The following is a 15,427-nucleotide window of genomic DNA, read 5'->3' on the forward strand; positions in this document are numbered from 1 at the left end:
TTCTATAGTGTGTCCTTAGCAGCACACAGCCTCCTTGTGGGAGGCAGGGGCAGATATTTTCTCTATGGGTGGCAAGCCATAACATTCGACCAGTGGCTCCAATGGGGCTACGCCCTGCCATTCCTTCTGTGCCCTATATATTCCACCCACATTAGAACGGCTTACAGAAGATTGTTTGTATATTTTGATACAAGAAGTTCTAGCTCTTTTGGAGAAAAGGTCCATAGAGAGTGTCTGGAGATCGAAAATGGCTGTAACTCCATTTTTTTTCCTGGTGCTGAAAAAGGGCAGAGCCTGTGTCCTATTTTAGACCTTCGACCTCGTTATTTCTTCCTGTGGAAGGTCAAATTCAAAATGTTCATGCTGACCCGTCTGTCTGCCCTTCATCAGTCTGGATGATGGTGTTAGTCCAGCAGGACACCTAATTTCATATCACTGTCGTGAAGGCTCACTGGCATTATCTGTGGTTCAAGGTGGCCCACAAGTATTTTCAGTTTGTCATGCTCCCTTTCAGCCTCACCAGTGTGTCATGGGTGTCCACGCAGATTATGGCGATGGTCGCGGTGTACCATTAGAGGTACCAGTCTTCCCCCACCTCAACGACTTGCTGTTAAAGGGGAGCTCACCACAGTCATAGACCACCTCCAGATGATGGCAAACCTCCTTACATCAATGGGGTTCACTGTCAACATGCCAAAATTATACCTGATTTCTTCGCAGAGGTCCCCTTTCTTCTTTGTCATCCTGGATACAGAACAGTTTTGGGCCATCCTTCTGGATCAATAAGTCCCAGTCTTTCGGGGTATGATACTGATGTTTCAGCTTCACTCCTAGGACTCAGTGGGGATGGCTCTGAGGATTCCTGTCGTAATTACCTCCTGCATTCTGCTTACCGACTAAGCAGATGTGGTCTTTGCAGTGGGATCTGAAGCCTCTATTGGCCCAGCACCTGAGGAATTTGTCAGATTCCATCCAAATTTCTGAGGAGGCTGCAAACTGTCTTCAGTGGTGACTACTCAACTGCAACTGGACCAACGGCAGAACCTTCTCCCTATCCCCACCCATAGTGGACGGTGTTGATAGACATATTAATGCGGAGTTGGGGAGGTCATCTGATGGAGGTGAAGAGCCACATCAATTTGCTAGAGTGACCGGGGCATTTGATTGGCATTGAAAGCCTGCCTACCATACACCAAGCAGAGGCTGGTTCAGGTCCTAATGGACAAGACCACCACTGTGTGGTATTACAACAAGCATGGCGCAGTGGAGTTCTGGGTTCTGTGCCAAGAGCCCCTGCATCTCTGGAAATGGTTGAATTGTAAGAGCATCTCCCTGATGGTACACCACCAGGAGGGATCTGTAAACGTAAGGGTGGACGAGCTCATAGAACTTTTAGTGGACCACAACTGCCAGCCACACTCAGGTGCAGCAGGGTGTCCTCCAGCAGCAAGGAGAATCCTGGGTGGACTTCTTTGCCACTGCCAAAAGCCTGCAGTGTCAAGACTTGTGCTTGTTGGAGTTGCAAAGAAGGCTCTATTTCGTAGACTTATTCTATCTAGAGTGGAGCCAGGGACTCCTGTATGACTTCCCAAAGCTCCCTCTCTTGCCACGGGTTCTAAACATAATCAGGAATGAACAGGCCCAAGTCATGGTAGTGGCTCCAAATTGGGCCAGGAGAGTGTGGTATCCTGAACTTCTGGGAATGAGCGTTTGTCCTCCAATCAGGCTGTTGCCTTGGGACGATATATAGCAGCAGCAGGGCACGGTCCTGCGTCCAGGCATTCACTATCTTCACCTCCATGCTCAGAGATTGAGTGGCAGCACCTGACTGTGTTCAATCTCCCACCCGAAGCAGTAGATGTCATCCCGTTGGCTGGATGGCATTCTCCAAAATCTGTTTATGCAGGGTTCTGGGACAAGCTTGTGGCTTTGTTTGGCACCCATGGCGCAGACTTGCTCCAGACTAAACTGTTGGATGTTTTACTGTTTGTTTTGTCTTTGGCCCAGCAAGGTCTCGCAGTGGGCGCTCTTAAAGATTCTCTGTCAGCCCTTTTGGCTTTGTTGTTTTTTACTGGACCAATCTTGCATGTTCAAATCACCTTTTGTATGCATTTTCTCAAAGGTTAGGCCTACATGTTTGCTTCTAAACTTTTTTAATGCCACTGTGGTCCCTACTTTCCTTATGAGTACCTCTTTTGAGCCGTACCACAGGCCTCTTTTAATACAGCGTGGAGTGCAGGGTTAAATCTTTGGCCATCGCTTCAGTTTACATCTAAAGAATGCACAGCTTATGCATTCATTGACCAATCTTAGTTGTCTAAATAATTTTTAAGTTTGCCGTCAGCCCCATAAAAAGCTTTGCTTCTGTTATGTAACTGAATAAACTTTTATCTCAAAATCCATGGTGAGCTGAAGTGGACCAACATTCAGCTATGGATGCTCATAGAGGTTTCTGCTTTTAATTAGTCAGACTTGATTACAAAATAATTTTGTAGGCTAGACATGGTAACAGGTGGGAGGATTCCTCATGGTCGAGGGTGATTACCCTCATCCAGGAGTGGTACCTTCCTGTGTGGGTGCCCTGTAGTCAGGACACGTCCAAAAACGAAATGAGCTGTTTGTTTGATAGACTTTTACATATTTACAAGCCTGATATTTAGCCTTTCCTCATTAGAAGTATTTTGAGAGGGTCGATAAAAGTGCCCGAAGGAGAGTACCAAAGGTAGCGGAGGGAGGACAACAAAACAGAATAGGATTGAAATATGACAGAGTGAAGATGGTTTAATGGGGAGTGATTGAAGGATCAACCTAAGAAGTTTGTCACTGTGTGGAGACAAGTATGTGAAAGCTGGGTTGATTATGTGGGTTGATTATATGATTATGTGTGAACGTTCAGTGTCGGATCTGGTCAGACAACTATCAGCTATCACGCTAATGTCCCAGGTATTGACCAGGGCTACTTTCCCCATTGTGGACTGCACATCCTGACCCGCCACCAGCTGTCACATTATCCTGATATCCAGTAATTTTCCAATTATCCTTGGCACATTCACCGCCAACTGTGAACCCGGCTGGGTTCACTGTGAGTATATTTTTACTAATTCACGCACATGGTTGACACGCCACACCACAAATATATGAGCCTTCATGAATCACAGATGTCCCTCATTTTGTTGGTCATGACGAGACCCCTTATTCAGAGTCGGTTCGAAACGCCGTCGACGCTTTGTGGAAGCGAACCACGTAGACAGCGCCTATGATTGTATATAGTCGCTGTAACATTTGCTTGTTATCATTTATTGGTCGCTTTCATTATGAATATACATTCTTTGGAAACCCTGTAAATATTACTCACTTTATGTCACTCAACTGTTGTGTTTTTCTTTTTTGGTTCTTTGAATACACTTGGGACACTCCGCACTGTTTAGAAACTTATTCTGTACAAATTATATGTTATTTACTCCTTTTTTGAAAACAATTCAAATTCAATTTTGATATGAATCCTGGTGTCACGAGCTTTAGCTCTGTCTCTAGCATCCCCCAACCCTCAGCTGATATCGCTATTATGCCTTGTATTTACTAGAAAATATATGTATTATTCCAATGGAACCATTGTTTTCATTATAAAGTACGCACCCTGGTTCCTCTGTGAGTAGGGTTCCCTTGTTTTCCTTTCCGAAAATTTAGACTAAGGCATACTAATAATCCTAGGTGGATTATGCTGATACGACCACAGGGTCTTATCAGCAATGTTATCGGTGTTTTCCATGGAACATCGCTGGAAAACCAGCGATGTTCCATTGTAAACACCGCTATCGCTGACATATTATCGCCATAGTGCTATGCATTGTGAATATGGTATTATCATGGCGTTAATTTTCAGCGATAGCCAACAATAATATTTCTATTGCTATGTGGGGCCTTGTTAATATGCGCCTACATCTCTTTGGTCAAATCAGGGGCGGCTTCTCCCTTATAGCGAAGGAGCGTCACCCCAATGAAATGCCTCCAGAGACAAAAAATAAAATGGTAATGAAGTTAATTCATTACCATTTAAGTTTTCGTCACTCCATTTCGAACTGAGTGTCAGGAAGGGATGGGACCTGATGAGTGGCAGCATGGAGGAGTGGGCAGCATGTACACTTTTAAAGTCCCTTTTGCCAGCCACCTTGCGACCGCCAGCTAGGCATGTGCACTTTAAACCTCTCAACTGAGCTGTCTTAAGAGAGATGTATTGGGAGCAAGTGCAGACCTCCAGGGCCCTTTAGAGTGCCGACAGAGGCCTCTCCCTCCAATCCTGGCACTTCTCTCAAGGTGGTTAATAGCATGAGAGAAGCACCAGAATTGTTTAAGGGAGTTGGCTGGGGGCCTGATGTCACAGAGAGGAAGAGGACTGGAGAGAGGAGGATGGCTGCTGCACGGTAAGTAACTTTTTATTTTATTTATTTAATGTAATTTCCCTGCCCTCCACTCGCAGGAGTTGCCTATCAATCCCTGATAATGTTACCAAGTATGTATTGAAACAGCTGTAGATCACTTGGAGAGAAGTGGGTAACCAGAGAGAGTGTGTGCTGGTGTTGGGTACCATCTTATTTGTATTCAGTAGCACAGAAAAAGGGTGAGCAACTGTGTACGTTTATTTGATTTGTCTGCTTCACTAGGAGGGTCATTAAAGAATAACACAGTCTAAAAACAGTGCAATAGACTGTGCAGAAATATTTTAAAGTTGCAAAGAATGGCATTTCTTGGAGTCTAATTTTACTTTGTTCTTTGCAGGTCTCGCATGTGTTCCGTAACTATGGTCCCAATGTACGCTACGTGAAGTTTTTTCACAAAGGGAAGGACACCCAGATTTGGGCCGGACACTATGGGGCTCGCGTCACCAACTCCTCCGTCACTTTGAAGAATCAGTAACAAACATGCAAAATAGATACAAGTTCAGCTCGGAGCTGCCTCTGCTTTGCATCATTCGGCACTGCCCTCAATTCGGATCTTCTGAACTAACAATCCCTAAGCAAAGCTCCAAAACCTACCTGCTCCTAACATGCCTGAGCATCTGCCAGCGTTATGCACAGTTTACGCTCGCCTACTTCTTGCACCCAGAACAACCCCTCGGAAACACAGTTGCAAGTGTTTCCTACATATTTTGTGTTGTTACTGTTTCTCATGAAATCCGTCAATCTTGAACATTTGATACATCTAAATGTCTGGTTGCCAGGGACATTTTAAGGATTTTGGGGGCCCTGGGCCAGACATAGTTTGGGGGCTCCTGTTCAGAACAGCTTCAGATTTATGATCAAATTTTAGATTTTTCGTGTCCTCGTTGGCCAGGTCAGTGACACTGCAAGGGCACACTGGTCCAAATTCTAAATGTTTTTCCATTTAATATTTAGGGATAGTGATGTGTGTTTTCAATGTTGTAATGCAGCAGCAGACCCACTGCCATTTCTCGTATGTGAGGCCCTATTTTGATCTAAAAGGAACTTTTTTTATGGATGTTGCATGGTGTTGAAAACCATAAACACAACATTTCTCTGCAAAGTGCCTGTAATCGACTCCTGCTCATTACCCGTATTAAAAATAAAGGAAATGGTATTTAAAATAATTTATGTTTCAAAAATCATTGAAGGTCATCAGAGCTGGTTTGTGTGGAGAAGAGAGCCGGATCTATCAAGGCCCCCCTGAAAAGCTGGGGCACTGGGCCGGAGCCCACTTTGCCCATGCCTTAAAACGTGTCTGCTGGTTGCTATATAAAACATGTCTGTTTCAATGCTCCCACTGTATCATTTGATAAATAAAGATATTGCAAAGACTGTGTGGTTGTGCTGATATCCATATACACCAGTACACTAGCACTTTGTGGCAATTGCCATTTGTGTAGTAGATTTCAGGATCTTCTTTGATTACATTCTATCATGGTAGCCGAAACGCACAAACCTGCTCTACTGTCATCTCCAGATTCCAGCTTTCTGGCATTGACCATAATCCTGTAGTAATTCACCTAGCAGTGGCGTAACTAAACTTCAGGGGCCCTCTATAAAAGTACATGGATGCCCCCCCCACTCCGGACCTAGTTAGGAGGTCTCAGGCCAGTAGCCCGCGCACAGGGGGCCGCTGGAGCTCTGGGGACCTCCCGCACCACAGGGACTGTGGCTGCTATTGTTATGCCATTGTCACCTAGAGAACACTGTGCCTTGGTGTTTCTCCAACCAGTCATTTGAAATCAGGATAAACTTGAAGTACACATAACAAATCATCTATCCGTTCAAGGCTTGGCTTTTTGAATAGTCCTACTAGGGCCGAGATTTGGCTAGACTCTCATCTGCTCAGCGCCAGGAGACTCTCCGGGGTGATAGTGCACTCTACAAATCTTTACAACTTAAAATAAAAGGAAAATGAAGAGAGGGCGAGTAACAATTGATAGGGCTAGAGCATGGGAACATTAAATAGATACCCTATGGGCTCCAGACATTGGCTCAGATGCATCTGACAGCTCCCAGCTTTTGCTGGAGGATTCAGAAGGTGGAAGCAATTTATTTTTACTATGGATGCTTGGGTTGAATTTGGAACTACAGTGGGGAGCTCAATTTGCCAAGGATTATGGAACTCTATATATGACAGCCTCGTTAGGGCTGACTAAAGGTGGGGGTGTTGTTTGCTAGTTGCTAGCTGAAGGGGTGATATGGAATGTTTTAATAAGTTATGCACTCGGGCTGCACCAGTTTGAAAGATGTGTACATCTTTACCCTGCTTTACTGTGTACTACTACGCAAAGATCATTGTCTGTTTCTGAAGTACTAGAAGTACTAACTCCTGGTAGATAAAGTCTTTTGTTTTTTTGCAACATGAAAGCAATAAACTTTTGTTTAAAATAAATTGCGCACATTTTCTGAGACAAAAATCAATACATGTACATAAACAGAATACTCAAGAGATTTGATTATATACACTGTTCAAATCCTATCAATCTGTTACTGTTTACATGTTTTGTGGCTCACATTTATCCCTGTTGGCATCTCAATGTTTATTTTTTTAACAATTTATGGTGAGGCTATTGTGACAAACTACGGCATAGAGCATGTATTAGTTCAGTAATAAAACATCTACATTACTTCACACTTCTGCCATCTAGTGTCGGTTCATGAAAAAATACACGTGTGTCTCAAGATCTTTGTTTTGGAGTCATGTTTGACTCGAATAACTTATGCCTCTAGGTGAACACTGGTACAAATCATTGTGTGACAGACATGCACACAGGTGTCAGTCACAGTCATCATGAGTTCTGGCTGATATTCCAGCATCTAAATCTGAGGATTACAAGTTTTTTCCCCCAAGAATGGGGGGTAACAAACACCTACGATTACCAAGTCCAAATGTAAATATGTCATTTTCCAGTGAATATAACGGGAACAATTCTGCACCAAGGTGGTAACTGATTGTGGGCTTTTTTGTAAAGCCTATGGTAGGGGCTAGTGAGGTGGCGAGGGAGAGTACATATGGGAGAGCATTTGCTTCAGTTTATATTTATTTATTTATATTTATATATTTAGCGTTTTATATAGCACTAACCAGACCCGAAGGTATCTGAGATACAACAAGAATCACTCATAGGATACATTAAGCAATTTAGTATATAAAAAATGGTATGCAGTCTAAATATCGAGTTTTTTTATCGAGTGGACATAATATCGAGTCAGGAATATCGAGTTTTCAATAATATCGAGGTAAGTAATATCGAGGTATGTAATATCGATTTTTATAGTAAAAAAAAATATCGAAGGTGGTAATATCGAGTTGTTAATATCAAGTGTGTAAAATATCGATTATGTTTATAAGTAAATAATATTGAAAGTAAAAATATAGAGTGTCAGAATATCGAATGTAAAAATATAGAGTGTTAGAATATCGAATGTAAAAATATAGAAAGTTAGAATATCGAAATTATTAATATAGAGTGTAAGAATATTTATAATAGTATTTTAGATTGTAAAATATGTTATTTAAGTTATAAAAAAAATATATATTTATATACTTTTTAATACATATTTAAAAAAAATGATTTATTTTTAAAAAATGTATAACAAAATTTAGAAGTGGGATGCGGGTTTTTAGGGGAATAGGGTGGGGAGTGTTTTAAAAAAAGTAATTTGGATTTTTTTTATAAAATAAAATATTAAAAATATTTAAATAAAAGTATAACAACATTTAGTAACGGGATGTGGGTTTTTAGGGGAATAGGGTGGGGAGTGTTTTGAAAAATTAAAATTTGATTTTTTTTATAAAAACAATAAAAACAATATTTAAATAAAAGTATATTAAAATTTAGTAGCGGGATGTGGGTTTTTAGGGGAAAGAATTTTTTTTCTTATGTTTAAAAAAAGTTACATTTAAAAAATATTTCAATAAAAGTATAAGAAAATGTATGAGCAGGATGTCGGTATTTAGGAGAATAGGGTGGGGATTGTTTTTAAAAAGTGAAAATTGAATTTTTTTATTAAAAAAAACAAATTGAATAAATGTATAAACAAATTTAGGAGCGTGTGTTTTTAGGGAAATGTGTGGGGAGTGTTTTACAAATGTGTTTTGTAAAAAATGTATATTATAAAAAAAATTATGTTCTGAAAATTTGTTTACAAATTGTAATAACATTTAGGAGTGGGTTGTGGGTTTTTAAGGGGAATAGGGTGGGGATTGTTATAACATTTGAAATTTGTAATAATTATTTAACATTTTTATATAAAAAAAATTACATTTTCTACTAAAATTTAGGAATGGGATGTGGGTTTTTAGGGGAATCTGGTTGGGATTATTTTAAAATTTTAAATTTGATTTTTTTTCTAAATTTAAAATTTCAAAATAATATTTTTAAAATGTAATAATTTATACTTAAATTTAGGAATGCGATGTGGATTTTTAGGGGAATAGGGTGGGGAGTGTTTTAAAAAACTTGATTTTGTAAATTAGATTTAAAAAAAAAAAAAAAAAATAGAAAATTATATTGGTTTTGGGTATAGTACATTTCCTGAATTTGTAGTTGGTGGAGTGGGATTAGTTAATTATATTGTTTAATTGTCCATCACCTTCCCTGAGTTAGTACTTGGTGGAGTGGGAATAGTAAATTAAATGGGTTTTGAGTCCAGCACCTTCCTTGAATTTGTACTTGGTGGAGTGGGAATAGTAAATTATATGGGTTTAGTGTCCAGCACCTTCCCTGAGTTTGTACTTGGTGGAGTTGGAATAGTAAATTATATGGGTTTAGTGTCCAGCACCTTCCCTGAATTTGTACTTGGTTGAGTGGGAATAGTAAATTATCAGCCAGATTCATCATTGTCCCGTTTTGCGAGTCCTTAATAGCGATTATTAAGGAATCGCTATTAAGGACTTGCAAAACGGGATTCATGTAGGAATCGCAAAATAAATTGCGATTCCTACAGCTTCCTTATTTGCGATTAGCAAATTGCTAATCTCAAATAAGGAATAACTCCCCATTCATTGTATTCAATGAATGGGGAGTTATTCCTTATTTGTGATTAGCAATTTGCTAATCGCAAATAAGGATGCGATTTCAAGGGTGCCAGGGGTGTCCAAAGGACACCCTGTGGCACCCCTGAAATGAAAATATAGACTGATGTTGCGCACACCCATGTCCAAAGGACATGCGTGTGTGTAACATACAACTAAAGTGCATTTTTCTAAGTTTTCGCTATTTACCACGAAGTCAGACTTCGCGGTAAATAGCGGCCAAAAATTGCGAATTCGCAAATAAAAAATGGGTAATGAATTGCATTTAAGGAATCTCAAATAGAGATTCCTTGAATGCAATTCCTCGCAATTTAGCGATTTTGCTATTAGCGATTATTGCATTTGGGATGATGAATCCCAAATGCAAAAATTGCGCTCGCAAAGATCCAGATTCTCAGAATCTGTCCCTTTGCGAGTGCAATTTTCAATGATGAATCTGGCTGTATATGGGTTTTGTGTCCAGCACCTGCCCTGAGTTAGTACTTGGTGGATTGGGAATAGTAAATTATATTGTTTGAGTGTCCAACACTTTCCCTGAGTTTGTACTTGGTGGAGTTGGAATAGGAAATTATATGGGTTTAGTGTCCAGCACCTTCCCTGAGTTTGTACTTGGTGGAGTGGGAATAGTAAATTATATGGGTTTTGTGTCCAGCACCTTCCCTGAGTTAGTACTTGGTGGATTGGTAATAGTAAATTATATGGGTTTTGTGTCCAGCACCTTCCCTGACTTTCTACTTGGTGGAGTGGGAATAGTAAATTATAAGGGTTTAGTGTCCAGCACCTTCCCCGAGTTTGTACTTGGTGGAGTTGGAATAGTAAATTATATGGTTATATGGATTTAGTGTCCAGCACCTTCCATGAGTTTGTACTTGGTGGAGTAGGAATAGTACATTATATGGGTTTTGTGTCCAGCACCTTCCCTGAATTTGTACTTGGTGGAGTGGGAATAGTAAATTATATGGGTTTTGTGTCCAGCACCTTCCCTGAGTTAGTACTTGGTGGATTGTGAATAGTAAATTATATTGTTTGAGTGTCCAACACTTTTCCTGAGTTTGTACTTTGTGGAGTTGGAATAGGAAATTATATGCGTTTTGTGTCCAGCACCTTCCCTGAGTTAGTACTTGGTGGAGTGGGAGTAGTAAATTATATTCTTTGAGTGTTCAACACCTTCCATGAGCTTATAGTTGGTGGAGTTGGAATATTAAATTATATGGGTTTTGTGTCCAGCACCTTCCTTGAGTTAGTACTTGGTGGAGTGGAAATAGTAAATTATATTGTTTGACTGTCCAGCACCTTCCCTGAGTTTATAGTTGGTGGAGTTGGAATAGTAAATTATATGGGTTTAGTGTCCAGCACCTTCCCTAAGTTTGTACTTGGTGGAGTGGGAACAGTAAATTATATGGGGTTTGTGTTCAGCACCTTCCCTGAGTTAGTACTTGGTGGATTGGTAATAGTAAATTATATGGGTTTTGTGTCCAGTACCTTCCCTGACTTTCTACTTGGTGGAGTGGGAATAGTAAATGATATGGGTTTAGTGTCCAGCACCTTCCCTGAGTTTGTACTTGGTGGAGTTGGAATAGTAAATTATATGGTTTTAGTGTCCAGCACCTTCCATGAGTTTGTACTTGGTGGAGTAGGAATAGTAAATTATATGGGTTTTGTGTCCAGCACCTTCCCTGAATTTGTACTTGGTGGAGTGGGAATAGTAAATTATATGGGCTTTGTGTCCAGCACCTTCCCTGAGTTAGTACTTGGTGGATTGGGAATAGTAAATTATATTGTTTGAGTGTCCAACACTTTCCCTGAGTTTGTACTTGGTGGAGTTGGAATAGGAAATTATATGGGTTTAGTGTCCAGCACCTTCCCTGAGTTTGTACTTGGTGGAGTGGGAATAGTAAATTATATGGGTTTTGTGTCCAGCACCTTCCCTGAGTTAGTACTTGGTGGATTGGTAATAGTAAATTATATGGGTTTTGTGTCCAGCACCTTCCCTGACTTTCTACTTGGTGGAGTGGGAATAGTAAATTATAAGGGTTTAGTGTCCAGCACCTTCCCCGAGTTTGTACTTGGTGGAGTTGGAATAGTAAATTATATGGTTATATGGATTTAGTGTCCAGCACCTTCCATGAGTTTGTACTTGGTGGAGTAGGAATAGTACATTATATGGGTTTTGTGTCCAGCACCTTCCCTGAATTTGTACTTGGTGGAGTGGGAATAGTAAATTATATGGGTTTTGTGTCCAGCACCTTCCCTGAGTTAGTACTTGGTGGATTGGGAATAGTAAATTATATTGTTTGAGTGTCCAACACTTTCCCTGAGTTTGTACTTGGTGGAGTTGGAATAGGAAATTATATGGGTTTAGTGTCCAGCACCTTCCCTGAGTTTGTACTTGGTGGAGTAGGAATAGTAAATTATATGGGTTTTGTGTCCAGCACCTTCCCTGAATTTGTACTTGGTGGAGTGGGAATAGTAAATTATATGGGTTTTGTGTCCAGCACCTTCCCTGAGTTAGTACTTGGTGGAGATCGAGTAGTAAATTATATTATTTGAGTGTCCAACACCTTCCATGAGTTTATAGTTGGTGGAGTTGGAATAGTAAATTATATGGGTTTTGTGTCCAGCACCTTCCTTGAGTTAGTACTTGGTGGAGTGGAAATAGTAAATTATATTGTTTGACTGTCCAGCACCTTCCCTGAGTTTATAGTTGGTGGAGTTGGAATAGTAAATTATATGGGTTTTGTGTCCAGCACCTTCCTTGAGTTTATACTTGGTGGAGTGGGTATAGTAATTTATTTGGGTTAAGGGTTTAGCACCGTCTCTGACTTTATACTTTGTGGAGTGGGAATGATAAATTATTTGAGTTGACTGTTCAGTATTTTGGTAGAATATATAGTTGATGGAGTGGGAATAGTAAATTTTAATATGTGAATGTTTAGTATTTTGTGAGAGTATGTGTAATGATATTGAGTATGTTTAACTCATGTTGTATGGTGAAATTAATATAATAATATTAATTAATTATTGTAATTGTTAGTAATTAAAAATTAATTAATCAGTCACAGCATGTTTTAAATATTTCATTAGTTTCAAAAGGTAGGTAATAAAATAAGAAATCAGAAAATAATATTAATGACATTTTTAAATGTTATCTGTACATTTTTATTTTCATGAAATATATTAAAAATATTCACATTTTCATCACAGTTGTACATTTGTTTCCCATTAATGCAAACATAATTTAGTACAATTATTTTCAAGTAAAATAATATGTATTAAGTGTACATTATTTTGTTTATTTCACAGTTTGTAATGGAAACATAAAGATTAATTAGACAATTCATATACAACAATTATTTTTCAAATGTATTTACACTGTGGTAGTATTTTTAAAAAAAATGTAGTACACATATTTATAAACATTAACACAAAAAGGTAGGTTTTGTTGACAATAATATAATATTAACATTTATGATTTTTGAAATGTTATTATTATTAATATATAAAAGAGTAATGATAATAATGTTTACAGATACATTGCTAATGTTTTTAGGTAATATATAGGTTTATACAAACAGAAAATAATAGTAAATTTAATAACAGTATTGCATATTCATACAGTTAGGTAAGTAATTTTATTAAGGTAATGTTTGTTTATTTAATGTACAGTCATTGAAAATAACATAGTACATTGGAATAATTTTTATAGCAATGTAACATTTTTGTTTCATTAAAAAATATACAATAGTTACATAATGTATATTGTAACATGTGTAAAATAATTTTTCAATGTTATTTAATGTTAATATAAATGGAACTATTTGTTTGTTTGGAACTATTTTGTAACCGCGCCATGTTATTTTGGGTCATTTCGACTTGGAAGAGCTCGCGGTTGGAGGCTGCTTCGCGTGTGGAAGGGTAAGGCTGATTTTAAGTACTTTATTTAAGTTATATGTTTAGTTTGAGTGTTTGTGGAGTGTGTGTAGTTTTTTTATTGTTTGGTAGTTGTAGGATGTGTGTGTTTTAGGCGGTAGTTACGGTTATCGTTTTGGTTCCGGTTTACTAGTTTTGGGGTGGTTTGTTGATGAGGTAGGAATAGGATTAGAAATGTAACTTAATGTTTTGTATTATGTTTAAAAATGTTTTATATTGTATGTTGGGGTGCATTGTGTGCGGGTGGGTATGTTTTTTTTCTATTTTACAGGTACTTCATGTGGATGTCGTTTTTGGGAGAAGTTAGCGTTTTTTTTCCTAAGAAGGGTGTCTATTATTTTTTAATATATTAGAGACACACTTTCTAACATTTTCGGTTTTTCCTGGACCATTTTTTATATTTTACACAATTTTCGGGTTTTAATGGGTTATCGTTGGATCTATTATGGAGAAGAATCGTTATGGATGTGTGTGTTTTTTTTTATTTACATTACATTTCCATGGACCGTTTTTTCTATTTTTGTGAACTATTTTCGGGTTCTTAAGGGTTTTCGTGTGGATTGTGTTGGAGAAGAATTTTTTTGCATTTCGTGTTATTTTTGGATGATCTCGTTTGGATTGTTTGGTTGGATTACTTCTAAGGAATGATTTATTTTGTTACAGAGGTTTCTCTTCAGCAACAAAGTGAGTAAGTATTTTTCAATTATTTTTTGGTAGGATTGTCATTTTATTTTTTATGTAATTTTATGGTATATGTTAGAAATTGTAAGAAAAATATTTAGATATATTTAAATAAATATATTAAAATATATTTGAATAATTTATTTACATTTTCTAACGTGTTTAATATGTATATTTTATGTTTACTATTTGAATAGTGTATGTATGTGAGTTATGTTTTAAGAATTGTTTTAGCTATGGTAGATAGATATGGTAGGTCTCTGGTAGTTGGGTATAGGGTTACTTGGCTTTGTAAGGTGTTGTACATTTTTTCCGTTTCTTTAGTAAGTTTAGGGCCTATTTGTGTTATAGATTGCTCCATTCGGAGTTCTTGGTAGCTTTGCTCCTTTTGTAATGCTTGAAGGAGTTTATGTAGGGTTAGGGAATCTCTGCATGTACCTACTTGGAAAGCATTGTGCCATCCTTCAACAGCGTTGTTGCTTTTAGCTTGTTTATTTAGTGTTCTTAGGTAGACGTTCCACCAGGGGATTTGGAATTTCGGTTGCCTTCTGTGTCCTGATCTGTGTAGTCTCCCTATCCATGTATCTTCGAAATAATCTAAGAGAGGGCTTAGTTTTGTTTCATTTTTTTAAAATAGGATAATAGGGTCTGTCTATTAGTAGGTTGTAATGTTCCGCTACGTCTGTAACTGGAACGTAGGCCAGTGCAATTAATTTCTTTACCTGGTAGGCAAAAATACTGTCAGTGCAGTATTGGGTGCTCAGGGCAGATGTTTGTATATGTTTCCATATACATTTGTTAAAATGATAGTAGCAACCTTGGATTGCTGTGTGAGGGTAGGTCTTTAGAATTGTATTAATCATTGCTTTCTCAAAGTCAATGATAATTGTTTGGGGGAAGTAATAATTTGTTAGGTCTTTTCTTTTATTTAGTACCTCAGTATAGGTTGTTTGGTGTTTGTTGGGTAGTACGGCATATATGAAGGGGATATTGCAGTTTTGATAGTGTCCATGGATGGTGTATAATTGGTAGAATGGTTTTGGGCACACTGAGAATGTGCCGTCCATCATCCATGTTTCACATTGGTGTAATTTCACCATATTGTCTGCTGTAGCAAACATTATAAGTCTTTTTTCTTTAGATGCATTGTCATATATGATGAAAGGTTCGTTAATATGGGTTATTGTTTTATTCAGGGGGAATTTGGACTTGCTCAAATGTTTTTGGGGCAGGTGGTGTAGCTGTAGTTATTCTTTTTTGCCTAGCTATTGTCCTTTTTAGAGAATCTATAGAA

General features: G+C 38.3%; 2 protein-coding genes across 2 annotated transcripts in view; one reads left to right on the forward strand and one right to left on the reverse strand.

Annotated features, from left to right (window-relative positions):
• Positions 1-5,807, forward strand: part of LOC147692679 (F-box only protein 2-like) — a 49,873-nt gene extending 44,066 nt beyond the window's left edge. Inside the window, exon 5 of the mRNA XM_086936820.1 lies at positions 4,777-5,807. Coding sequence (XP_086792946.1) covers positions 4,777-4,822 — 46 coding nt within the window. The 3' untranslated portion in view covers positions 4,823-5,807. The remainder of the gene's footprint in view (positions 1-4,776) is intronic.
• The window catches only part of MRPS12 (mitochondrial ribosomal protein S12), a 793,384-nt gene that overhangs the window by 667,749 nt on the left and 110,208 nt on the right, over positions 1-15,427 (reverse strand). The gene's annotated exons all lie outside the window — the stretch shown is intronic.

Source organism: Lissotriton vulgaris, chromosome 9 (genome assembly GCF_964263255.1).
Source record: "Lissotriton vulgaris chromosome 9, aLisVul1.2, whole genome shotgun sequence".
Classification (NCBI taxonomy): Eukaryota; Metazoa; Chordata; class Amphibia; order Caudata; family Salamandridae; genus Lissotriton; species Lissotriton vulgaris.